The sequence below is a fragment of the Osmerus eperlanus genome, chromosome 13, assembly GCF_963692335.1.
Source record: "Osmerus eperlanus chromosome 13, fOsmEpe2.1, whole genome shotgun sequence".
In the NCBI taxonomy this organism is placed as follows: domain Eukaryota; kingdom Metazoa; phylum Chordata; class Actinopteri; order Osmeriformes; family Osmeridae; genus Osmerus; species Osmerus eperlanus.
In genome coordinates, this window is record NC_085030.1 from 7,845,492 (window position 1) to 7,872,556 (window position 27,065).

General features: G+C 48.6%; 1 protein-coding gene across 2 annotated transcripts in view; it reads left to right on the plus strand.

Annotated features, from left to right (window-relative positions):
* The window catches only part of diaph2 (diaphanous-related formin 2), a 328,038-nt gene extending 301,259 nt beyond the window's left edge, over positions 1-26,779 (plus strand). For both annotated transcript variants that reach the window (XM_062476107.1, XM_062476108.1), the window contains 2 exons: positions 22,247-22,268; positions 24,797-26,779. In XM_062476107.1, the coding sequence (XP_062332091.1) occupies positions 22,247-22,268; positions 24,797-24,947 (173 nt within the window). In that variant the 3' untranslated portion in view covers positions 24,948-26,779. The remainder of the gene's footprint in view (positions 1-22,246; positions 22,269-24,796) is intronic.
* The last annotated feature ends 286 nt before the right edge of the window (positions 26,780-27,065 follow it).

Here is a 27,065-nt window from a genome sequence, read left to right on the forward strand (position 1 = left end):
TATCACTAGCAAAGGTCTGGCCAGAGGAAATTATGCGTCTCACCCATCGGTCTGAGGGTCGAGCTAAACAACCTTTCCCGCATCTCTCTGATCAGCATACAAACACGAGCCACCCACAGAGCAGGGTGTCACCCACATGCTAACAACAGCCTGCTTCATCTCCCTCCCAGAGTCAATATTCAGACAGGCCCATGTTTGGTCCCAGAAGAGATTGACGTAATGGAGGAGACTGTCAGAGACAGCTAGGGGGAACCGCCAGCTGGGCGGAGTGAGAGGACAGGAGGTGGAGATCCTGGGTTGGATGGAGCAGCTCATGTCGTGGTGTGCGTCGACGAGGCTTGGCAAAAGGGGGCGGCCGTGAACCGCGCTGAGCGGCCAAGTGGCGTTGACACCCGGATCCCCGAGCCAGCTCCATCCTGTCTCCTCCCAGGTCTCTCCACCAGGGGTTGATTGGCACTCAGACCCTGTAGAGTCAGGAACCCTACCCAGCTGGTTTAGCAACTTTATTTGAAATCATTAGAACATTTCACTGTGCTGAGCTGGAATATATAAACAAGAAGAAAACAGAGCAGCTCTTGGTATTCATGAATTCCATAAATTACAATGTTGCTCCCTTCCATGAGATGAGGAACATCAGGGTTTAAAAATAGACGGTGCACCACAACACAGCGCCTCCTGCCTTCACATGTAGCCGATTAGGGGGAAAGATAGTTTGATATTTGGTGGTTGGAAGTTAGTGATTTGTCACTGTTTAAGTGTCTGTGTGTGTATGTGAGATTGGTGTGTGTGTGTGTGTGAGTGAGAAGTGTGTGCTCGGTGATCACCCACTAACATCCGGTGTGTGCGTTAGTCAGATGGGCTGGGAGGAGAGAATGCCATGGCTGGGCACTGGGGCTTGGATAAGACTGGCTCGATCAATGGGAGGCCAGTGGAGTTGGCTAAGTAACCCCAAAGCCCCGAGGGCAGCTCTAAGTAAAAGATGAGGCTGCACACTGCATTACCTCAAGTAGAGGGGACAGTGTCTCTCTCCCTCCATATGAGCTTCCTCAGCCGGGTTAGGTCACTGTTGCCCCCAGGCCAACAATGGACCAGGAGGCCGTGTGTGTGTGTGTGTGCGTGTGTGTGTGTGTGTGTGTGTGTGTGTGTGTGTGTGGATTTGTAAAAGACAGAGAAAGAGGGAGAGTGTGTGTGTGTGTGTTTGTAAAAGAGATGGGAGTGTTTGTGTGTGTGTGCATGCGTGTATGTGTGTGTGTGTGTGTGTAAGTCTGTCCTCCACTGGCTGTCTGGGGTATGACACGAGCTGTATGTCCACACACGAGTCACACAGGAAATCAGCACATCTTGAAAGAGAACATGGAGGACAGTCACATTCGTCTAATTAAAATGTGCGTTATGCTTGGTATCAAAGCTTCAAGTCTGTTGGTAGATTTATTACTGTGCATTTGTATATGGGACAATGCCAGCTTAATTTTTAATTAGTGTAAAATATTGTAAAAATCATTCATGGCATTGGTTGTAAAACTCCACTTTAACCGCCAGTGATTTCTGTTTGTGTGTGGGTGTCTTCACCAGTGTGTTGACAGTCTGGGGAGGCTGCTGTCTGAGGATATATTTCCTTATGTCTATGGTCAAACTTTTATAAGAGTCAATAGAGCTGATGAAACAGTCTCTTTACTAAATCTGGTTGGTAAGAGGCAAGATGGACACTGCATATAAATCCAGAGAATTGTTATAGGGTGGGGTAGTTCATAGGCCTCTCTCTTTCTATCTCAATGCCTTTCTCTCTGTCTACTGTATCTCTCTGTTTCTCTATTTCTCTGCTGCATCCCTCCCTCCTCTCTGTGGTTTGGTTTCATGTGTCTCATGTATGTCTCAGTAAAGAGCATCAACAGTATGTTTCCTTTTCTCCCTCCATCCCCCCCCCTCTCTCTCTGTCTCTCTGTCTCTCTCTCTACCTTATTACAACGTCTTCTACATGCCTCCCTCATGTCTTTTGTCTTTGTCCAGCTCATGTCCAGCTCACTAATCCTCTGTCTCTCCCAGCAGAATAATCACTCCAGGTCCCCTGGTTGGCGCCATGTGGTGCTCTCCCCTCCAGCCTTATCCATTTATGGACTTTCCCCTTTTGTGGTGCACCATATTCTTACAGCCGGTAATGGCCTCAACACTGCCACTTAAACTGTGCTGGCTTGCACAGCCCTGTGCATTTGGGCTGTAATATAAGATGTTGTCATTAGGCCAATGCTCCGTCTCTCTCTCTCATGTCCATTACATTAATTACTACACATCTCTGCCAATCCTGTGCCCCTCTGTATTCTGTTACAACGTGCTGGGCCTTCTCCCACCTGGCCCATTTAAGTATGACACTCAATCACACTGCCGGTAAGGTGAGAGAGCGATTGGAAAAAGCTTAGCTTTGAAAACTGAGACTTAAATGTGAAATGTGTTCATGTATAAATAAAATGGTACCTAGTTTATTTATGTATCGCTATTTGCGTGTATGCCAATTAAAAATAAGATATTGGATCTAATAAATTGAAGCCAAGTGCCCTCTACCCCAAACCATCTCAATGTTGTCAGTCTTCTCCCCTCATAATACGGAAGCAGACCGCTACAATAATTGCTTTGATGGTCCAGCCTGAACAAATCACTTCTGGGCATGAAAAGAGGCCTCAGAGATGGCAGCCAGAGAGAAAAGGTGGGAATGAATTAAAGCACTTTGCGTTCCTCTGGGGCATGTGGCCCAGATTTTTCTTCAAAGAAAAATATAGGGGAGAGAGAGGAAGAGGAAAAAATGCTTCTTTTCTTTGCTTAGGAATAAATGTAGCAATAAATGCAGCATTACACATTCCCTCCCCATCAGTTGAGAATGGGGGTCCATTCAAGACTGGGGACAATGGCAAGGACATAGTTAACTGGCAGGTGGAGAAAAGAGGATTTCACTGGAAATAATCTGATTTTGAACCGGCTCCCATCCATGGGAGTACCTCTGGCCAGCCCTTTGTGAATGAACAAAAGTTTGGCCCTTTAGAGGGAAGCCTTTGAATGTTTTAGGAGTTTGGTGAATGGGCCCAGTGGATGTCCCAGGGCACTGTGTGCCAGGACCCTGGACAGGCAGGCCTTGGCCTGGGATTAGCCCGACCCCCCCTGAGCCTCTGCTGGGCAGGACAATATCAGAGGCTGAACCTTCCTCCCCCAGACCATTGTTCAAACCTGGGCCTATCAGCAGCTTGAGAGTGCTTTCCAGGGGAGGGGCACATTAAAACAAATACAAGTATCTGGTAGACCGCTGCAAATAGCTGAGCTCTGAAGGAGATAAAGCAGGACTGAGGAACAGAATGACCTGGATCAGACCAGATCTCCATGACCTGGAGAAGCTCTCATACGGATCGTCAATAATGTTCTCCATTGTTTTGCAACAATATTGTAAAAATGGCAAAAATAATGGCAAACAATGGTTTTGGTTTTCAAAACAAGTTATTGTGCAGTGTTGTGGGTTGGAGAGACAATAACAAGGTTTTCTTCTTGCGCCAGTTAATAAATCTCACATAGTAAATTTTCACATAGTAAAATAGTCTTTCTAGAACAATATGTCCAAGTTCAGTGAATAGTTGTTTAGCCCAGTACAGTCTTTCAGACAGGTATTTGTGTTTGAGTGGTGAGAGATGGTGGAAGAGCAGGTTGTGGATGAACTGGTGAGAGGCTTGGTAGAGATGGATGGATAGGTGAGTGGGTGGATGTATGGATGGAGAGCGCAGACTTGGGCTGGTGTTTTGTGCACTGGGAGTGACTCTATAAAAGCAGAGCACATGACCTCTTCATTACAGCTGCCCATGCTCCATAGAGACGCCTATCATCAATCCTGACTGGTGCACAAAGATGTGGGGACTGTGCACAACTGGGCCCCCTCATCCCTCCAAACCCCACCCCAAACTATGGCTGGCATCTCTACCCTCTCGCCTTCCCATAGGCCGCGATTGTTTCCCAGGCAAGAAGGGGCCCTCCCCTCTTTAGTTATGGCCCTGGTCCCAATAACAACCCCCCTCCACACACACACACGCCTTCATTCTTCATCGGCAAACCCCCACTCCCATCTCATCCCAAATACCTCCTGTACCCCCTCCCCTTCTCAGACCTCACCCTTTCTGTCGGGTATGTTTTTGTGTGTGCTTGACAGTGCATTACCATTCTTTGGAGGTGCAGGTGCAGCCTGCGTTGCCGCCTTCTTGGAGAGGGAAATGGAATCATTGGGCCAGATAAATGCAGAAAGTCCATTTCATAGAAGTCAAGCGGATAACAAATATTACTTTTACTGGGAAAGGGGACGGTGGGGAATCATTTTTACATGGGAGGGGGTACAAAAGCTGCCTATCAAGTGTTTGGGTTTGACCGCAAATAAAGTGTAAAAAACCCTGGTGGATGAGTGTTTTTTCCCATCCAAAGGGAAGCACTGACAGAACTCAATATCAAGGCCCATTTTCTCCTCAGAGTTACGTTTTTAATGTCTATCTCAGCTGCCAATCTTACATCTTGCCACAAGGGTGAGCGGCCTTTCATTACTTTCATCATTAAGTGCGGCTCTTGTCGTTGAAAGTGTAGTTTTTCTCATCAAATCCCAGACAAACCAATCAGACCGACTCCATGGTTTACATACAAAGAAGCCCTGGTGCTCTAACCTAGATTCCCTCACAACAAGGACAGGGAGCCCTGCAGACTGCCTAATGAGGCCGCCTCTCCAGCCTGCTAGGTGTCGAGGCGTAACACAGGGTCTGGAACCACCGAGCCTGCTGTGTGTTTCAGGTAACTGTCTGAGACTCGGCCTTTTCTACATCCATAATTAAGTTCCCTTCTCCATAATTCATACACGTGTTCCCCATGGTTGGTTGGCGTGGCGTGGCGGTGCAGTGGTCCAGCAGACTCCATAGCGTCCGCTTCCATACGGGCCCCCATGTGTTCCTGTCAGAGTCTCTCTTGCAGAGGTACCGACGCGGTGGGCTGTGTTACCCCACTCGAGACATGGCCACTCCTCTCCACTGTGAAAATGTAAACCGGGGGTTTTCTGGTCAAGTACATAGCCTGTTCACCACACTGTCGAGATGTGCCGCCGATTCTTTTTCTTGTCTTGAGCAGAATGCCAGACTGCCTCGGGGCAGGAGAGAGGGAGAGGGCGGGAAAGAAAATGGAAGGAGTGAGACGAGAGAGGGGATGGAGAAACTGTGTGTGTCAGGTGATGCAGAAAGGTCAAGGAGAGAAAAAGCAAGCAAGAGAGAGATAGTCTCTCTGACTTGTACAGGGGATGGGCTCCTTTTTGCTAAAGCACCACTGACCAATAACATGTCCAGCCTTGAAGGAGAATCCATTTTTCAATCCTCGTACGGCCATTTTAGTCAGCCCACATCTTTGTCTCAAATTGAATGGTTCTCTGTGACTGTGAGCAGCTCCGGCTGGATGGAGCAGTGTGCCTGGTACTGTGGCCCACCACAGAGCCTGGGACTGGATGGAGCAGTGTGCCTGGTACTGTGGTCCACCTCAGAGCCTGGGACTGGATGGAGCAGTGTGCCTGGTACTGTGGTCCACCTCAGAGCCTGGGACTGCTGTCCAGACCCACCTGCGGATCTCTCACTCCCATCCATCATTGACGATGCAGTTCAGGTCTGCAGTACCAGCTTACTTAATGGTCAGGTTTTAGACTGTGAGTACACAAGAAGCCCTCTGGCTTTCGGCAGTGTGTCGGGAAGGGGGGTGTGGGAGGTTCAGGGTGTGTGTGCCCGCACCTATAGTTGAGAAGGATTGCCTGTATGTTTGTGCATGAGTAAGCTGTGAAACAGGCCCCTCATACCGAATCCTCTTCTGTGCTCTCTGGTTAGCGACGCTGAAGATTACATTTCAGCCTTGTCTTGGATGTAAGACGATTATATGATGGCATACTCTATCACCCTGTCTGCACCCCATATGCTGTACTGCAGAGCCCACCTGGCAAAGCTACACATTTTCCAAGCAGTTCATTCTTCAAAAGGCTGCCTTTCTCTAGATAGCATCTTTTTTATTATTTTGAGTCAGCACAATCTTTCTGTGCAGCCATGATTGATCACAAATATTACACGGGAGGCTTCTGACTTGTTGCCGAGATCTACAAACACAGTAGAAAGGATGGGTCTTTTGAACTGTAGAAAATGCACAGAGTACATCAAGTCATACGTGTTGCGAAAGGTAGGCATGAATTTATCCACTGTTTGAATACAGTTATTTTTTCTTCATATCCCTTTGATTCAAGTAGACTGTCCTTACCAGCCATGAAGAGTAGCAGGTCAGAATTAAGTTTACTGTGAGAGGTTGTTTTTGAAGCTAAATAAACCCAGTATATTTGTGTAAACCTAATACCTATAGAGTAAAATGTATATATCTACCTTACCTGCTCCCAGAAAACTGGTAGACAGGCCAACATACTCAAAGGACATTGACCTCCCATGATGCACCGGGGCGCCGGTCTACCTACTTCCTGTGGCGGAGGAAGCTTCCAAGTTTTTCCTGCATAATTGAATCCTGCACCTCTTCTATTTTAGGTCAAGTCATTTGAATGTGGGAGGTGTTTAGGGGAAGGTTATAAAGCACTCTGGATTCAGATGCAAATGTCGTAGTTATCAGCAGCCTGGACCACATGAATAATGGGATGTACAAAACACACGGCCCACCAGAGGAAATGAAAGAGCGCCTCTTTTCTGGTCCGCTGATTTCATTATAGACACTATTATTGGCTTAGAATGGCAACATCTATTATCTGAAGTCAGAATATGACCATTTTATTAGACAGGGGACAGTCTTGCTTATTAACAGCAAAGCTCATCAAATAAGCACCAATGCCCCAGATAGAGCGGCAGCATCTGGGAGCTAAGTGCGAGTGTGCACTCTCAGACAAACATGGTGATGGTCCTGATGGAGTAAAGAGACTCTCGAAGCCAAGCCTAAGAGGCTGTGCTATTATACTGCATGATGATCTCACAGGCTTAACTGACATACAGGAACCCGTTCCAGATAGGCCTGACCCCGAGCCTGGAGCGTAGCATGTCTGTGTATGGTGGGAGCTTTGTAGTGTCCTCAAGGTCAGGGGCTTTAAGTAGCTCTTATTTCTGTACAGTGGGTAGACATTTCCATCCATCTACAAATCCCTGTCTTCTCTCCTTGACTTCCTGTTGTTTCCTCACCGATCACACCCTGTTTCGCCCACGCACGGGGTCAACCGGCGTGGTACGTTTTTTTATTGTTGCCGTGTTCCTTCATGTCCGCACAGAGGAAACTACCTCCACTGCCTGACGGGATCCCAACTGACAAGGCTTCCTGTTGAACTTGCTGCAAAGTGGAGCAGTTGTACAGCTACACTAAGAATAGAGAGGGGGAGGAGGACAACTCCAAGGAAGGAAGTTGAAGCCTCCGTGTCTATGAGGTGTTGCTGTGGCGTAGGAGAGGGTGCGAGGGAGTCTTCTCTCTCCACCCCTGGCTCCTATTCCCAACTGAATTCTGATCAGCCGTCGTCAAGTCTTCATGTTCTGGCAGTATCATGTGTCTTGTGTGTTAACCCTTCAGTCCTTTAGGAGGCTAGGAGCTGTTTCCATACACACAGTTTGTTTCCTTGGCAGCAATTTACTGCATGCTCCATCCTTTATGTCCTCCAGTCCTCTGTCTTGTATAGTGGTATATAACCTCTAGAACATTGCATATTAACTGTAAATGATGCAGCTACTACTTCAGCTGACAAACTGAAGTGTATTTTCTTTGGAGGAGAGGTATGGTGGAAATTTGTAATATTCCCACTGCCACTGCTATCTAGCCTTGGACACAGGGCTGGTATTCATCCAGTCCTCAAATAGCACACACATCTCTCATATTACACAGACTGCATGAAGTGTGGAGTTTTCCTCCTCTGAAAATCTCTATCGGTCACAGTCAGATAGTGCCAGAAACTAAACGTACCTGAGATCTCTGTGCTCATGTCGGGCTGGCGCTTCAGCACCGCTGGCATGCATGCACTCACGCCCTTTGAGAGGCATTGTTTCAAATTTCCCATATAATAAACAAAGGTAGGGTAAGGTCACTCACAACCTTATTACTTCCTAAACTGCCAAATCCACTTAATTAGAACAACTGTAATCTAATCCTAAATGACCCTACACTGATTTGTATCTGGTAAAAAAAGGGAGAAAAAAATGAATAAGCCGGCAAGGTGGCAAGTATCAAAGTGGATAACAATATCTTTGCCTGCCGCAGTCGAGGGGAGACACTTTTATCGGGCGTCGGCGCGCGTGTTGTGAAGTTAAGCAAATCGGTTCTGCTTTCAATGAAGTGCAACGTTCTTTGCGTTTGTTATAAAGGGTTCACAGTGGCTCTTGGCAGCGGAGTAGACATATCCTTTTCTCCTCAAAAATCTGGCTTTGGTGAGATTATGTCTATTTCTATTCCGGGGCTTGGTGTGCTGGGGCTCGATTCGCCAGGCCCTTCACCTCTGCAGCTTAGCCTTAATCTGCATTTAACCGAGGCCCCGGAAAAGACAGCCGTGATTATCGCCTACTTTTTATACCAACAAGCCTTTATTTATTAATTTTGTTTTAATGTGTTTTTCCTCCCTTTATAATGTGTCATTTGGAAGACGGAGTCGGAGGTTAGGCTTTTTTTTAAGAGGATAAACAAATAATTTGAGAGCAGTTTGGAGGAACAACAAAACAGCTTTTTTTCTTTTTTTTTTATGAGAGAATTACCCTATTGGCTGTGTTGTTGCTGATGGGTTGTCAGCGAGTCTTTTGATGTCTGGGTTCGCTATAGGGCCATGTTGGAGTTCAGCAGTCATGTCTGGGTGCTCCCCAAACCCCCAGCACTTTCTCCAGCACAGTCTGTAGCTTCCAGGAGATAAGCCACACTTCTGGTGGCTGCACCGGCATTCTCACTTCCTCTGTCATTTCCTGTGACATACTGGAAACATTGAGTTCACCCCCCCCACCCCCCCTCCCTTCTTCACACACACAGAGTGCGCGTGCCACCAGGCCCTCCTCTCCAGCTTCAACCCCATATGTGAAGCCGTGATTGGATGAATACGTTCTGCCATCCCATATGGTCTCCTGTCCTGCTGTATCTGATCAGAGTAGTGACTGAAGGAGCCCAGACGTCGAAGCGGGTTTGTTCTGCCCTGCGCCTGTCACGCTCTGCTGTCACACCCGTCCAGCCAGCCAGACGTGGGCCCTCCTCACCTTCCCCCCTCGCTCTCGCTCTCTCGCTCTTCTCCTCTCTCTCCATTCACTCTTTATGGCTCTCTCTCTCTGTCCCCATCCCTCTCGTCACTCCCCCTTTTCTCTCTCTCAACACTTTCTTGACACCCCCACCTTCTCTCTCTCTCTCTTTCTCTCTCCCTCTCTAATCCCCCCTTCCTCTTTCCCCCTTCTTAGCCTCTCAGCCGGTATAAACGGCAGCCCTCTCCCCAGACCCGTTCCTTCCTCCATAATCACCGCCAACACTACTGTCATTTATAAACTTTTAATACCAGCTCCGCGGGGTAATGGCTAATTTCTCCCGGCACATGGCTCTTCATTAAAAGTTGATTTTCTGTCAGAATGGATCCCTATCAAATTAGCCACAGCCACTTGAACGTCTGTGGGTTCTCTCTTCATGTGTTTATTCAAGTCATTCTATCCGGAGTGCCAGTTCTATTTTTAATCAGGGAAGCTGCCCTTGTGTTGGCTCCAGCAGCCTGGTATGACTTTATCTGTGTCTCCATCTCATGTTCTCTCTTTGTCTCTCTCTGTCTCTGTCTCTCTGCCTCTGTCGCTCCTTCAGAGTCTTTCCGTTTCTTTCTTTCTCTCGGTCTCTCTTTCTTTTCCCCTCTCTCACTTTCTCCTGCTCTGTCCATCTCTTTCTCGCTCTCCTAGTGTCTCATTTGTGTTCTCGTGCAGTTTGTGGCACTCATACACAGTCCTGTTCCCTGGCTGAATTGATTGATGGCAGGGGGATAAAGTGCAAGAGAGCCTGGTGAGATCCATCAATTTGGGGCTGGAGTGTGTGTGATGGCCAGAGACAGGAGGCTGCTCTGGAGGTACTTAGGTGCTGCTTATCTGGTTCAATATCAGGGAAAATCGATGTATATCCTACAGGTGGATTGGTGCACACACTCGTACAGGATAGTATGTGCAATGGGCAGAAAAGAATACACTGATGCCCTTCTATCCAGCACTGCCTTCACTGCTGCTTACCAATAACAAGGGGGGGGGGAAGGCTTTTCATGTTCCTTGCATTCTTCTCCCCGCTTCTCCATCCCTCTTTTGCTCGCTCCGTCTCTTCCTTCTCTGGTTTTCTTGCTTTTATTTATGTTCCTTTCCTCTTCAGTATTGTTTCTCTGGAAAGTAAAATCAATACGCTCTCCTTTCCCCGTGTGCTGAAAGCGGCAAGAACTGACAAAGGAGAGAGGTATTTATGTTCATAACTCTGCACTTTTTTTTTTGCGTATGTGTGTGCTTGAAAACTAATTATCTACCTTTGTCATGTCACCGATGGTGACATGACAAAGCTGGTGGGCTCTGGGAGTGGCTGACACAGATGTTTGTACCTAATCGCCTGCTGCCGTCCTCGCTGCGATACAAGCAGTAGTTGTAGCTGTTGCAACGTTAGCATCCCCAGCCCTGGTAGCTAGGCTAGTCTGTCATTAGCTGTATCATTACACAGAGCGGTGGAGGATGCTTGCCAAGTCCCTGCCTTCTTAATGGAAGCCTGGCCAAGTGCTCTAGAGGCTGGGGAGGTCATTCAGGGCACTGGCCTCACCCTCCTCTCCTCCAAGGATGTGATGATTACTCTCTCCTCAGACCTCTGGGGCATCTGCAGGCTTGTGTGTGTATGTGTGTGTGTGTGTGTGTGTGTGTTTTGCATACACAAGTGTGGCCGTGGTGGTTATCCTTGCCAGCTGGTTGCGGTGTACAGTAAGATGGACGTGGTCTTTTAATGAATTGATTTGATGCATGGAACACGAGGCCAACAAAAACCCAGGAGTACCGCAGAGAGCAGGAACTCAGGGCTCTTGTAAGCCTATCACCTTGGGTTTCCTGAGATGATTATGTGAGGTGAGACGACATAACACGTTACTTCCTGAGTTCTCCACTTCCCAGCGCGCCGACAGTGTGTTTCAGGCTCGGATTCAAGGCTTTTAATTCATTAGGTAGTGTGTGGGGGAAATAGGCACGGCTGTCTCTCTGGAGCAAATGACAGCGTGGATATGGGAATTAGCCAGTGCAAATCCCCACAAAGCTACAGGGGGAGGGGGCGGAGTGGATGAGGTGAGGCCTGCCAACATCATGACATTTCCCCCCAGTAATAATAAACAGGTTTTAATTTTCTGTGAAGAGCATCTGGTGCAGATTGGACGTAGTTTCACTTCAACATCAAACCAGATATCGTGCTGTTTCCTACTCCCTGGGGAGGGAAAATGATGTCAAGTCGTGAGATGTGATGTACCTTGTTTAGATGAAGGGGTGTGTGGATGCCCTCAGCAAGAGTATGCCAGGGAAAGCTTGGGGAGTGTGTGTGTAATTGGCGTATTCAAATTTCTGCTTGTGTGTCTTTGAATCCAATAATTGACGCTATTTTCACGCATGATAACTACGTTGTGTGTATGTGTATACATACATTCGTCTGTCCACTGTACGTGTTTGTATGTACAGTGTGTCTAGGTGTGTGTGTGTGTGTGTGTGTGTGTGTGTGTGTGTGTGTGTGATGCAGGTGTCTTCTGAGGCCACTGAGGAGGAGTATGTTAAGCAGCGGACCAGCCGGTCCAGCAGATGTTCCTAATCCCAGTAGACTAGTCACAGGAAGACCTTTACTCCTCTTCCTACAGTGCTCGCACACACACACACAGGAAGGTGTACTACCCTGGATTAGCATCTTCTCACTCTGTTAGACTCTATGACACACACCCAAAGTTTTCTCATTTGGTTGTGGCATGGAAGGTCCAGTCTGCCAGATGGGTTATCTTCCACTGGCCTTGAACAAGCTCCAGGAATCCCCCCTTCAACTCTGGACTAGACACGTGTCCTCTCTGCTACCGTGTTGTCTGTTTACTTACCTACTCGCCTGCTGCCGCCCGCGTACCTCATTACGCTCCTTGCGTGGGCGCAGAGGTGCCTGTGAAGAGGTCGTGATCCCCACAGGAGGACGCGCCGAGCCCCAAATGTCATGAGAAAGGTCGCGACTATCACCGCGTCCCGATTCACAGGGCTGATTTATGAGGTGGGCTCATGGAATGAAGGAGAGGGGCTGGGGGGGCAGGAGTGGGGGGGCTGCGAGCTACACAAAGGTCAGCTAACTTCATTTCAATTAAGCAGGGGGATTGCAGGCAATTGGGCTGTATCCTGGGGTCCTTCTGGAATGATAGAGAGGGAGGGAGAGCGCTTCCCAGTAAGGCAGGTGAGCCTGGGATCTGGTTCTCTCACTAATTAGTACCGTTGGAAAACGCTTGCGTTTGTAGCTGAGCATCGATTGCATCGATTGCATGGGGATATTGAATATAAGGGGGGAATTCTGGTGCAGCGTTGGAAGAAATACAGTACAAACAACATTCGTTTCTGAAGGAAAAGGGAGGGGGAAGAAATGCTTCACTTTACTTCCCCAGCTCTATCAATCAAATTGAATTGTGCCCAAGTTGAAATCTCATCAATTCACTCCGCAGGACTTTCACTCTGCACAGGCCCCCGAAGAAACAAACATGCTGATTAGCCAACAAGTTTCTGGAGTTGGCGACATTTGAAAGAACAAACTATTTGACATTTTAGATATATGAGGAGATGTTAAGCAACCCCTCCCTCCCCCTACGCCCTAGGCAGTCCTAGATAGTCACAAATAGCACCCCTGCACAAAGTCCAAAATGAGTCACAAATTGCTAGAAAATGATTTCTTGCTCGCAGGAATAATAGGGTCCCTGCTCTGCCTTTGATTCCCGCTCTTTTTGTACGACCTCTTTGTTTACCCGTATGTCTGGCAGACTCTCTGCTGGAATCCCTATTGATGCCTGTCAGGCTAGGTGGCTGGGTTGCCGGGCAGCAGCAAAGGGTGCTGGTGTGTGTTTGTCTTTTTCTCTCTACTAATTGCCAGCGAGCGGTGGATGTCTGTGTGTGATGTGTGTCAGGGTGTTTTTTCTCACACTGCCATTTTTCAACTGGCCGTCAACAACCTTTCCCATTGCTTATGTGTGTCTCTCTTTTTTCTCTTCCTGTTTCTGCCTTTATCTCTCTCCCTCCCTCTCTCTCCCTCTCTCTCCCTCTCTTTCTCTCTCTTTCTCTCTCTTTCTCTCTCTTTCTCTCTCTTTCTCTCTCTCTCTCTCTCTCTCTCTCTCTCTCTCTCTCTCTCTGTGCATGTGCAAGTGTGTGTGTGTGTCAGAAGGGTGATGTGGCGTAGAGGGCACTTCTGTCAGATTCAATGTCGGGGCCCGTGCTGTGACGTGAAGGGCGCTGTCAGTAGACGGCGGAGAGGCAGCGCAGGTACAGCTGCCCTCGCTGCTCTCCCCTGATACACACACACACACACACACACGGGGCCAGGGTCCTCCTGGGTTTTAAGGCTGTAGTACTGGGCTTCTTAGTAGCTCTTCTCCTGGACCTGTTGAAACCGCTGCTGCAGATACTAGTTTATGTCTGCGTGCTGCTAGCTAGCTAGCATGGAGATGTAGACCTTAAGTTAGGTCTCTTCTCTCACCTTCGCTCAATTTAGTTTTTCAGGTTCAGTCTCAGGGTCTTTATCCATGCTTCAGAACCACATAGAAACTCAATTTTCACGCAGGCCTCTTGGCTAGCTGAAACCGCCAACACTTTCATCTCCTCACTTTTCCATTCTCATATTTCAATGTCTCCCAGTAACTCTTTCCAGGAGTAAATGATACAGTCGGAAGTTCAATCAGCTTTTCTGAGCGTGTCGGGAGAAAGCATTAGCAAGGTCATGTTGGGATTAATTCACTGGAACTGATGAGGAGGCAGAGCAGTAAAATCAGCCAGCCTAGAATACAGCTCACTAGAATATTCTCTGAATGTCTCTCTCTCTCTGATTTACTCTATTTTCCCCTCTCTCTCTCTCTCTCTCTCTCTCTCTCTCTCTCTCTCTCTCTCTCTCTCTCTCTCTCTCTCTCTCTCTTTGTTTCCATCTCCATGATTCTGGCTGCCTCTCTCCATCCCCTCGCTCTATCCCTTTTCATCTTTCTGTCTCTTCCTCTGCTGATACTTTGGTACAGCTACTCCTTTGATGGACAGCAGAAAGAGCAATCTAGGTATTTGTGTGTGTATCAAGTGTTGTGTGTGATCTTTCCCTCGGCGGCCCCCTTCAGCCTACACCATGTCCTCACACAGAGGGGGAGTTTTGGTGTGAAACTTTAATGCTAATTGATCCCAAGGAAGTAGCGAGGACACAGGTGTGTAGCCGCGGGCCATGACTGCCCAGAAAGCGGAGAGAGACTGGAGAACAGCAGGACCACTGGGTCCAGCGCACACAAAGTGCCACTGGCTGGGAGATGACTGACCCATTTGTTCTAATCAGAACAGCCCGTGTGTGTGCGCGTGCTTTGCATGTGTGTACGCCTGTACGTCAGTGTGCTTTGCATGCGTGTGTGCTGGGTTTTAAACGTGTAAAGCTCCCGTAGCATGCAGTTCCAGTGTGCAGACTTTGGCGCTCTCTAGATTGTGTTTTCCTTTCCGTACGCGTGCGGGTGTCCTACCTGGAGGGGCTCAAGCTCAGTGCTTCAGGCAAGCAGGTGTGGGAGATTACATTAGATCCTCTCCTCCCCAGCCCTTAGAGGTAGCCCTTATTTGATGGTTTCCTCGCATGTAAATCTCATCAAAAACTAGCTACCGATAGTTTGTTGTGACAGATGCCTAAGCATCTGGCTAGCCATCCACTCTGCGTCTTCAAACTGCTGTGAAGCCGGATTTGACAGAAGAAGGGAGGGAGGGTAGTCTGAGCAGAACCATGAAGATGGAGGATAGACAGAGGGAGAAGGGAAGGAAGAGAGATGGAGAGAGCCCTCGCGGTGTGAGGCCGACAGGGAGAGGTGATAGCCTGTCTCGCCACGGCGGTTTCATCTCGTAAATCCTTAAAAAGACACCGCGGGATCCTACCAACGTGGCGACGCCGTCGTGTTGAACCAACCAGAGCGTACTTCAGACACGTATTCGCCCACCCCCGCTCTCACCCCCTGCCCGGCTGCCTCGCTGCCAGAATCCTGCTGGGGGGAGACCGGGGCCCGGAAAGGCCCCATTAAAGAGTGATGAGGTTTCAGGGGTGAAGCTCTGTGTACAGCACTTTATTCAGGAACCATCACTTATTTATCAGTGTTGGAATCGTGTTGTTTGCTTGTTTTATTGAAAACCTTGCGGGCAGAGTGGCGACCGGCCTGGCATGTGAGTGCCACATCTCTGGAGAGGCCTCTTTGCTGGAAAAATCCTCTTCCTTGATGAATAAGTGAATGGTAGTGGGATGAATCTTTCATTTAAGGAGAAATCCATTGTCGTCCGTGACGTCTTGGAGGATGTGTTGAGGACCTGCGTGTGGTGGAAAACAACCTCAATCCCGTCCACACACAAGTTGATGCACACCTCCACCCGCAACGGTTATCGACAGAGAGTGTCAGACACAGTCAAGGGAAACAGATCCCATTGAGCTCCTGCGGAGAGAGACAGCGGACCACAGCAGCAGCTGTGTGTGTGGATGGTTGACTCTGCTCCGCTCCCACTGAAAGAATTCCAGTTTCAAAGGCTTCTGCTAATGCAAAATCACAATCATCATCATTTAACAAAAGTGAAAGCCCAAAGCAAGTGTGAACTGAGGTCACCAGTAACAAAAACAGTTCCATGGCAAGCCCCTTGGTCTCTCCTGAGTACTGTGCGATCTGTTGACACGGCATGTATGCCCCCCCCCCACCCCACCCCCACCCGGGCCCTGCTGTAAACCAACGCACACAACCTCCCACTGGTAGTCACACTGGCAGTGTTGGAACATACTGTAGCACGACGAGGAAGCGAAGCGCATACCCTCCATGGAAGAGCTGGCTGCTTTGTACACAAGAGGGATAGCCTGCGGATGAATGATTTACGAAAAGAGAGGTATTTCACTCTCTCCTCTAAGCCCACCTAGATAAGGGAGGGGTTGTCTTCCACCAAATGGGCCTGATTTTTGAGGAAGGTGAAGTAAGGCTCGCAACCTCACAGATCTCCTCTCTGCTCTCTTTGTGTGCTTAGAATTCCTTAAAAGAGAGATAAATAAATAAATGATAAACAAGAACATAATTAATTTACTTCCATAAGGCCTGGGAGAGAGGTCCGAGCGAGTTCTGGAAATTGTTTTGAGAGGTGCATGCCATTGTTGAGCAGAATATCAGGCAGGAAGACCACCAACTGCACACAACATAGTAACGAGTTACACAGTTACCATTAAACCCACAGCTGCTACTGTACTTCAAAAGGTAGGGCCACTTTCTTGTCACTGTCAAATAACATAGGTCACCGTTGCCCACCTTGTCAAGCTGCCCCAGAGCTGCTCCTGCTTCCTCATGACGTCACTGGCCAATCCTCCTCCCGAGTTAGTCCATCGTCCAATCGTTCCCATGCAATTCAGGAGTTGCACCTGTCAGGTGTGTGTAAGCGTGTTTTTGGGCTGTGACTGTGTGCCTTCTGGTTTTCCTCAGCGTGTGTGTGTGTGTGTGTCATTGCAGAGTGCACTCTGAAGGTGTCATTGCAGGTCTGGGCCTCTGTGGGCTGTCAGACAGTGAGAGATGCAGCTCCTCTACAGGGCATGGTTTCTGGGCCCCTGTTGTCTATTAAAAGCCCTGCAACACTACTCAGGGCTGTCTCCGCTCGCCCCCAAAGTCCCTCAAGGAGCTGAGAGAGAAGGCGCCGCTCCGTCAAGGAGATGCCCTCCCTTCAAACCTTCACATGCCCTCTTCTCCCATGCTGACATCATTGATGGGATTCGAAGTCGTGAGGAAAAGGGGTGGCCATCTTCGTTTGGGGAACGTCAAAATCATTCTTTGGATAGCACTCCGTGGTTGCCACTCTCTGCCTCCACCACCCTCCAGCCCCGGTCCCAAGGCCAAGGGGTTAACACATCGTAATGGCGCCCAACCCTTACCCCCCCCCACAACCCATTTCCCAGTGATTTATACTGGCTAAAGTGGAAGGTCTCTCTCTTGTCATGTTGAGTGTTCGTATGCATATGTGTCAGTCTCCTGGGACTTTACAAGGAAAGATTTATAAGTGCACCTCCCCCCTACACACAGAAAGTGTTGACGTGCAACACAGTGGTTCACGAGGCAGATTGACTGGGGACACAGATTGAGATGTGAGTCTCTCTCACCCAGGGCATTCGCTCAAGCTGATGTGTGATGCACCAACGATATCAAATATCTCAGTTTGGCAAACAAATGGAATAAAACAATCTATCGATCCCTCCCTCTCCGCGTGTATCAACACGATCCATCTGTGTTTATCTTCCTATCTGGCTTCCTATCTAAGAGGAGGCTTTTGTGTGTCCGCAAGCCGGCCCCTTTTTTCTTCCTGTATTTGTTTGGTGATCCATCAGTCTATTTACCTTATCATGCTGCCAAACCATCCATTTACGCCCCCATCTGTCTGTCAAGCTATATCTTAGCATCCATTTGTCTAACTATCTCTCAGTCTACTTATCCACCTGTCAGTCATCTGGGTTGCCATGGCGGCGGCATGGTGGGTTGGCAGGCGGTCCCCTTCCTCTCCCTCTCCTTTCCCCTTGCTGGCAAGAGTAGGTCTTCGACCTCATCATCACAGCCTGGTTTAAGCTGCAGACGGCCGCCCATCTTGTCCACAACAATTAGGTTCCTGCCTGGTTATACAGGCAGCCTGCCGTTTATGCATACATTCCTGGGTGGATGTACAGGAGAGCACTATGCATTTAATTATAGGCAATCCTCAAGATGTCTGTGTTGACACTTTGGTGAGATGGATGGTGAGAGATAATGCATAGGGTGTGGAGCTCCTAGAGAGAGAGTTGATGTGCTGTACATTTTCGTGGCATAATGCACGGGTGTGTCCATGGAGGTGAATGGCGCATGGTACAAGTTGTATTGCACACGCCTGCTATATAATCCTACACCACGGCGTGGCTCATATTCTGCAGCACTTTGTGTGTAGATAGCATGTGTCCAGTTTGTCGCAGCAGTGTGGACGACAGGCGGTAGAAGTGCCTGCCGAGCAAGGCCAGGCTGGGCCAAGCTGAAGCAGGTCAATGCCTTGGCTCAGCATGGTCCGACTAGGGCCTCGCTGGAGCGACTCCGTCCATGATGTCTGCTCTGCCGGGGGCGAAGCCTCCCGTCCAGCACCAATCAGTCTTGGAGGATCATCGCTGGGCTCCCTGGGGCGCCCCTCTGCCGGGCCTGATGGATTACCCGCTCTCCTGGCTCGGGGTCTGGAAGGTCCAGGCCTCTGCCATAGACCCCATCTGTGTCTGCCCTGGCGTCAGCCTGCCCCCCTGGCGATCTGCTTAGGTTCCTAATGAACTCCCATGCACACCAGCGTAGTGTCCACGCTAACGCCCACCAGGCCCACTGCTTGGAAACGTTAGTTTAGATTTAGTTTTGTTTATTTCAAGCAAATCTCTGTGAGGCTATGAAGCAAAGACAGTTATTCAGACTGGAACAATTCTAACACGCTCAGTAAAAGTATCTTTTCAGACTTTCTTTTTTTTTTAAAGAATTGTACTTCATATTTCTATTGAAGGCTGCTTCTAGATTCTGCCATGGAGAAGGTGATCATGAATGGCAGTTTGGCCTCTGGCAGGGATCGATCGTCTAACTGTTTTCATCTGGCTGTTTGCTGGGACGCTGGGTGCCCCCTTCGCACCAGTATGCCAGGAAGCATCGTTCCGTGGCAAAGGCATCAAGTCCATCGCATATATTGGAGGGGATTTTCTGAATGGGAGAAGCCCAATGAGAAATCAGACATGCCGGCAGCCTGTCAAGCTTGTTGTTTTCAATCACAAGTGGAAGCTTGTTAGAAAGAACACATGCTAGGCTTCACAAGAAAGAAAGGAGTTTGGACTTCTCTTCTGAGATTACTCCACATTTACAATACTCTGACGCACACACAAACACGTACCCACAGACAGAGAGACACACGCTCACAAAAGACAACCTCTCTCTTTCCCTATGCTGTTTTGTCCCTAGTACAAACCTGTCAAAGCCTTCCCGCCGAGGAGATAAACTAGTACTTTTCTTTCCTCTAAAAATAAGCATTTGTTTATGGACATGTGTAGTGATTTCCAGCTCTCCTGTGCCGTATTGTGTGCTGAGCTGTCAGGAGACATTAGTCTCAGGCACAGCTCCCCTTTCAGCCATAGTGGCTGGGGAAGGGGGGGGGAGAAAGAAAAAAATGAGAGAGCAGACAATGGAGAAAGGGGGGGGGGGGGCGCAGCGGTGGGCAAAGCAAGGCCTGTAGCGAAAAATCAGTTAAGATGCTTCCTTTTAAATAAGGGTATAGAAGTCCACTGGCGAAGGGAGGGGGTTGAGGGGACGGGAGAAGTCTAATGGACTCCTGAAGGTGGCTTGGAGCGTTGGGGGGTTGGGGCAGCAGAATGGATGCATTGCGTATCTGGGTCACTCTCCGGCGAGGTCGCCGCGCACATGGCGTGCGCCGAGCGGGGCCGCTGTGGCGAGCGAGCGTTGCGATGAAGACGCTAGATAGCCGTTCAGGATCCGTTCCACCCTCGTGCTGTCACCTCTCATTTCTCATGTTATGATTCCCTTGCTTTGAATGCAATTACCCTAATGAATGTTTGTCTGAACAAACTGCCGTCTTAGACACACTTTGTCTAAGTTCACTGTATGCAAGCTGCCAATCCTTGTACCTGAAGCCTAAATACTAATCTTATTGGCATTGCTTTACGTTTCATGTTGTGTGCATGTTTGGGTTGCTTCATGGTGGTTCCTAAGCATTTTGAGGTTTGACGAATGTCCCGTCGTTTGATGTAACCATCCTTAAATCCGGTGGCTGCTTGTCTGAGAAGTGGGGGCAGACAGAGACGGGAAAAGTGAGCAGAGAGAGCGAGAGGGATAGAGACAAAGAGGAGAGACAGAGTGGGACACAGAGTGATGGAGACAGAGAGAGGAGAGAATCATGGAGACTTGTGAAGGGAGAGAGAGAGGGAATGCGAGAGTGATGGAGCCTAGAGAGAGAGAGAGAGAGAGAGAGAGAGAGAGAGAGAGAGAGAGAGAGAGAGAGAGAGAGAGAGAGAGATGAAGACAGAGAGGGGGAGAAGAAGAGAGAGGACGGGGGAATTTCAGCGTCTTGCCTCAGCGTGTTTATCCTCGGGCCTGTGTTTCCCTCTGTCACACTGCTCTGATCCCCTCTGCCGCCGACGCGCCCATCAACACCACCACAGCAGCGCCGCGGGGGCCTCCGACCCCCCCCCCCCCTCCCCTCAGATGTGCTGGTGCACGCTCGCTCGCCCGCTTAGCGAACGCCACGCAGGGACGCGCTCCCACGTCGTCCACACACACGTGGCGTTGCGGTGCTCCTAACAGACGGCACCACAGAGGGCCTCATGGACGCTCACAACACAGGCTGAGCGCCTTGCAAAAGTCGGGGTCAATAAAGGAGACGAAGGAAACGGGGCTGCTGGCCGTGTGGTCTTGAGTTTAGAGTTCCAGTCCAGTGAGGAGAGTCAGGGACAATGCACAATGCTCTCTGCCGACACACATGATACAAAGCAGTTGGTCGTAGTGATCCCTTAATCGTCTCTAATGCAGTGTGTGTGTATACATTTCATCCCCAAGTTATCCATCACCCACTGATGGAGGGTATCGGATTCCAAAGAGTTCGCCACTTCCCCTTGTTCTCTGACCTCCCTCTCTCCCCTTCTCTCCCCTTCTCTCCCTCTCGCTCCCCCTCTCAACTTTTCTCTCGCTCACTCCTTCCACTACCCTCCCCCCTCTCTCTTTCTCTCACCCCTCCCGCTTTTCACTTCTCTCCTGCTCGTTCTCTCTCTCTCTTTCACTCCTCGCCCTCCTCCTCTCTCTCTCCCTCTCTCTCTCTACGGAACTAAAAGTTACCTTTTTAGAGCCAATCTGTTTTTGTTTTTCACTCCCGCCCATTTCAAAGGAGTTCTCCTGCCTTTTGAAGGAGGGCCCCTGTTTGAGGAACTCCAGTTTTGCTCCCACCATCTCATAAGTTACAGCCCCAAGAAATAGCTTTTCTCCCCCCTGCATCCCATTTATAGTCTGTATCTTGTTCCCGGCCTCGCTAGGCCATTACTCTGCAGCCTCCAGTCTGGCAGGAGGGAGAGGGGGGAGTCGGGGGAGAGATGAAAGGGGGAGATAGAGGCCGCTGCTCCGGCTGCAGTCACTCACCATCCTCTCACAGAGACCGGGCTAAACATAACGTGTTGACATAAGGCGCACCCCAGATGTAATCACCTATATTGCATTTTGTCTCGTGGAAATATGGAAGTTTGGCGTGCAGGTGTGTTCTGCTTGATGGGTGGTGCGTGCGTGTATGGCGGTGCTTATTACACCCATGTCATTGTGACCCTGAGATATGAAAGAGGGCATGTTTCGGGGCAGGTCCAGCGGCTGGGTCTGGTAATGAACTCGGGCGTCACATCATCCTTGAGTCGTCCTGTTTCTGTAGCGAGCCCCAGACAGAGAGGGGCTCCTGGGAGAGTGGAGGCTTTGATAGACGACTGGCAGCTTTGCTTTTCATTCGGATCACAGGCCTCGCTGATGATGTAATTCCATGTAATTAGCCAAAGATGACAGTAACACAAAAGCCATTATGGTTTTTAATCTCTTTTGGGGAATGCACCAGAGACACTGGGAGGCCTATCGTTCTATCATCACATGAAATGACATTTCACTGGAGGCATTCCAGCCAATCAGAGAAAGGCTGCACTGTGTCGTTTAGCTACTTAGTAGTCTTGGTGTCTTCCCGTCCTATATAACCCTTCTCCTATTGAAACCGTTCCCCTGCAGCACAGATCATTGAGATGTACCCTAAATGTGTGTGTGTGTGTTGAGAGTGTCTGCATTTGTGTGTGTACGTACATAACTCGTTGCTCATCCCCCTTGGCAGGCTTAACACTTGGAAAAACAATGCCCAGCGTTTGCGTTTAATTAAGTTCTCAAGAGCGGAACATGTCCCCACTGTAACCAGGAATGCTGTTCTTCTTTTGTCAATTTCCTCTCCCGCTGCTGTGCTGCGCCTAACTCTGAAAGATGTCGCCTCTGGGAGAAGCAGGTAAAGAAGCCATCAAAACCAATGGCAGTAGACTGATGTGTGATCAGTGCTAGAATACCCTTGAAGTTGTCTGGTGAATTTGTGTGTGTATGTGTCGTGGAATGTTCGTTTCTGTAGAGGATAGCTGTAATGTTCTTCTCCCAGTAGAAATGGCTGCAGTTTGTTCAATTGTTGTGCCAGATTGATGTGGGGGGAAATTTGTCCTTTTATAAACCTGCAGATAGAAACTGAAAAGTCTATTGAGAAGCAAATAGCTCCCCATTCAAGACTCCTCTGACAGGAGCTGCAGTTTAGCAGCCTTATTCCCTCTTCTCTCTCCCACTCTCATGTTGTATAAAAGCTTTCCTGGGTATTCAGTGTGGTGTGTCTGGGGCAATTACTTTTTAGCCAAGCCTTGTACCTGGTATTTTTTACACAGTTTGACTTTGTTTCCTAAATGCCAATACTGCCACCCATGGTTCCAACGTGTGGTCAAGGTAAAGAGTTTCAAGCCTAAAATTATTTTCAATTTTAAATGACATAGAATTATAAATCAAACTGATAGGAGGCCTTTTGGTCCTCTAATTTGCCCTTTTATCAGATCGAATAGACCTAACACCGTGTGCAAGGGTTTTAAAGCTGCGTTTGAACAGTTCCTCGATTATTGTTTGTTTTTTTATGAACGCATTTTATGTATTAATGCCTCCTCCATCTACTGATCTTTTGTTCTAATTCGGTAGTGTCTCTCTCCTCCTCTTTCATCTCTCCTCTTCCTGGCAGTTGTAATGTATACTGGCTGAGCAGTGCTGGAGATATGAAGGCTGTCTGCTCTCCAGGCACAGGCTCAGGAAGCTTCTGATAGGCCGGGGGTCAGGGGGCAGGGCTAACTCAAGAAATGAGGTCATCCAGATTGGACTTGCAAATAATAAAGGAAAGAGGTTGGTCTTAGTCTCTGACAAGCTGGTTTTGAAGTTGGATCCTTTTGTATGGCTCTGTTTCCATCGTAAGCTTGGATGCTGTTTTACATTGAATAGCGAGGGAGTGTAGATCAGCCCCGGAGCGGAGAGGAAGACTTGGATGTGAACGGGGAGCAGATGAAAAGCGGTGGGTGACGGCGGATTGAACTTCTCAAGGATGCACAGTTCGGAGGTCACCAGCTCCAGCTTTCACCCATGTGACATGTGAAGGCGGAGGGAGGATGTGCTACAGTAGCACGTCTGTGACTCTTGGTCACTCTCTCTCTCTGTTCCCTCCCTTTCTCTCTCTTCTCCTCCTGCTCCTCTGCACCATCTCCGTGGTGCTCCTGATCTGAAGCAGCCCATGTTCTCCCCCAGGACGGTCGTCTTGGAGACTGTGTGATGTGTGTTTTGGGGGTGGAAAAGAATCTGTGGGTGGACCGGTTCAAGAGATTGTGTGTGTGTGTGTGTGTGTGTGTGTGTGTGTGTGTGTGTGTGTGTGTGTGTGTGTGTGTGTGTGTGAGTGAGTGAGTGAGTGAGTGAGTGAGTGAGTGAGAGAGTGAGAGAGAGAGAGAGAGAGAGAGAGAGAGAGAGAGAGAGAGAGAAATTGTGTCCCCGGCGATCACAGTCACTCTCAGCTCATTACCTGACGTGATGGATGGCGCTGGCACCATTAAACAACGGCCAGCCCAGGACGCCTGGCTCCCCACAGCTGGTACTGAGTAATGGGCACGGTGGCAATGCTCGGCAAGCCAAGGGAGCCCCTCATGGTTGTGCCCATCTCCATGGATACGCTTCCTAACAGTCCGCCCACACCTGCCACCTGTTCTGGCTTTTTTTGGGGAGGCCCAAAAGGATCGGGCAGGCGTGGCTGGATAGCACGGGACTGCCGTTGGTGTGACTCCACAGTGGGCAGGGAGGGCATCACAGCAGACCGAGACTGGGCCCACAGGACCGCTGGACTGGTTGGTGAATCACCAGAGCAGAACAAACCCAATTCTTTTTACATTGTTGTGGGACTGAAGTAGCCTATTCATTTCAGTTACGGAGGGATTCTATCCATGCTTAATGGAACAGCCTGTTGCTACCCATTTCTGCCCCCCTTTCCTCCCCCTTCCTCCCTTATGCATTTCTCTCTACCTTCTGCTCTCTATCTATTTCTTAACCCCCCTTAGATTTGTTTTTGTTCTGTACTTTTGTGCTTCTCTTTCCTGGCTCTTTAGTTTTTCGGGAGTGTGTGTGCGTGGGTATGTGAGTGCCTGTGTTAAGTGTCTCCCCTCAGCGTGTGGTCTGACTGAGGTCAGACCAGGTGAAGGTGCTCAGCAGTAGAGTTACTATGACAGCAGACACATCCACCCCTGCACCCTCCAGTGCTCCTCCATCCACCCGTGCTTATCTTCTCAATCAGCTGGTCTGGCTCATTGTTGTTCCCTCTCCTCCCTCTCTCTTTCTTTCTCTCTCTCTCTCTTCTTTAATCCATGACCTTTTATGTTTAGCGTTAGCTTTTGTTTGAACGCTGGGTACATCCAACTTCACTGTTCCCTCCCTTTTTTTTGCTCCTGTTTTTTATGTCTCTCTTCTATTCTCCTGTAGACAACCGCCGTGCAGTCCTGGAAAGATCCCGCTCACGCCACAACGCAAATCCCCAGGCTCGATGATCGCCCGCGTCTACCACAGCGCCTACCACAGGACTTTAGACAAGTGCCAAAGAGGCCGGAGAGGGGGAGACCCAGAGGATGTCTGAGGAAGGGATATGGACCTCACCTCCTGTGGCGCGCACCTACACACAAAACAAACTTGCATGCACTCACTGGCATACTCCAACACGTACACTCAAACATACTCACGCGGTCAGACCTCGAGGACATCGGAACCCTCGTGGACCTGAGGGGATCGAACCACAACAGAACATCACACACGGAACACTGAACAGCAATGTCATCCAACGCCTTACGTATTTATTCATCACATTCTCACCGCTTTACTTGTAAATGACCCATCAAAAACGTTGGTTATTTTCAAAACTTTTGGATTTGCTGACGTTAATGATGGGTTTTGCTGTTCTCCAATTGACTTATCATACACAAGTCGCTCAAAAATCATTTAACTTTTAATTAATATATCTGCTACCCAATCCATACTAACACTGCCACTAAAATAGGTCATGCCTATTGTCATCGGTCCACAATTTCAGATTTTAAAGTGACAGTAGGCATATTGTAACTTGCATAAGATAGCTTATCAGAATACAATCCTATTAACCTCATACAATTCATCTAAGCGTTTTTCTATTCCATCCTATAATCAACACACCCAGAATTTGACTGTCACCACAGGTGATGCAGTGATACACAGGCAATCGATTACATATCTCAGAAAAGCGTAGAGCTCCACCCAGTTAATGTGCTTTATTGATCCGCAGAGCATAGGACTGAATTTCCTTAGGCTATGTCATGGAAGAGAATTATTTATTGTTTCACTGTTTTTCCTCAGATGTCTATTATTGGCCAGGGTACTGAGAATAGGCTGGCAGGGTCTTTCTTGCACTGTTCTCACAAAAAGCAGAAACAAAGATGAAGCCTGCAAAATAAGCCAGTCGAGCTCAGGGCTAGCTAATGCTAGCACATGAAACAAGTCACTCTTACAGGAGAAGAGTCATATTCTCAGGGGGAGCAATAGCTCGACTGAATTGTAAAAAGCCCCCCCTCTCACAGTTTCACATAGAGGAGCTCTACAACTGACCCTGTTGCTTTGACAAACTCTCAGGCCGGGGTCATGGCTAAGTGCTTTGCACTTTTTCTACTAACACTTTTCTGCAAACTTCAGCGCAACCTTCTTTGACTTCACAATAATCCAACAAAGGAAAATAACCCATACTAGTAGCAACTAGTTTGGGCATGTGTTTGAACATCGGACGAGGACAAAATTAAGCTCCAAGCATCACTGTAAAATAATGGAGTCAGTTTTGTTTTAGCAGGCTACTTTTGCTTTTCTTTCGTTACATATTTATGCATTTTTGTGGAGAGAATGCCCACAGCAGTCATGTCCCTTCAATGTAGGGAGGATAAGGAGATGCAAGTGAATCAGCTACTTTCCCCACAGCGGAGATTTGCCAATGGGATACACTGCAGGCCAATGTGGACAAGATGGTGGCTGTCCGAGAAAGGCAAGTCTCCACCCCCCCTCCTTCAGCTGAGCTGCTCATGGCCTGAGTCACCATTACCATAACGTTATATGTCTCAATATTAACATAACACCGCCGGCAACTGTGTACAAATCAAACCCTCGCCGTAATCGGAACCGAAGCCTGACAGAAAAAAAAAGAAAATAACAAAATTAGTGTGCTTGACTTATGGGCTGAATAGAGTTTTTGTTTAAACTGTCTGTGTGATGTGACGGTTGGCTGTACACTTCTCTACTAGGCTCATCAACAAGATGTTATACTCAACGCCACAATTCGCTCGGTTCAAAGTGCACCTCAGTTGCTGCAAGGCAGTCTGAATGTCATTTTTTTCCTGAAGATCATAAATGCATTGAGCTGTGACAACATAGGCTTCAGCGTGTCAAAGAAAGAAACAGATGGTAACCGTCTGCATGTATGCAGAGGCTTGTTTATGGCTCGGAATGTGTCAGACACGAGAGAGCCTTCTGGAACATCTAGCTATACGCGAGGCATTGGGTTGCATTGTCCTCTGTTGTACTCCACTCTCAGCAAGAACAGTAAGTCTCCTCTGAATCCCCATACTGTCAAATGCACGCTGTGAAGTGACACCCACAGCATTCGATCTGCATCATCATACCCGATTTCTGCTGTGAAACAATGGGTACTGGGTGTTTTTCTTTTTATGATTAGACTGACAAA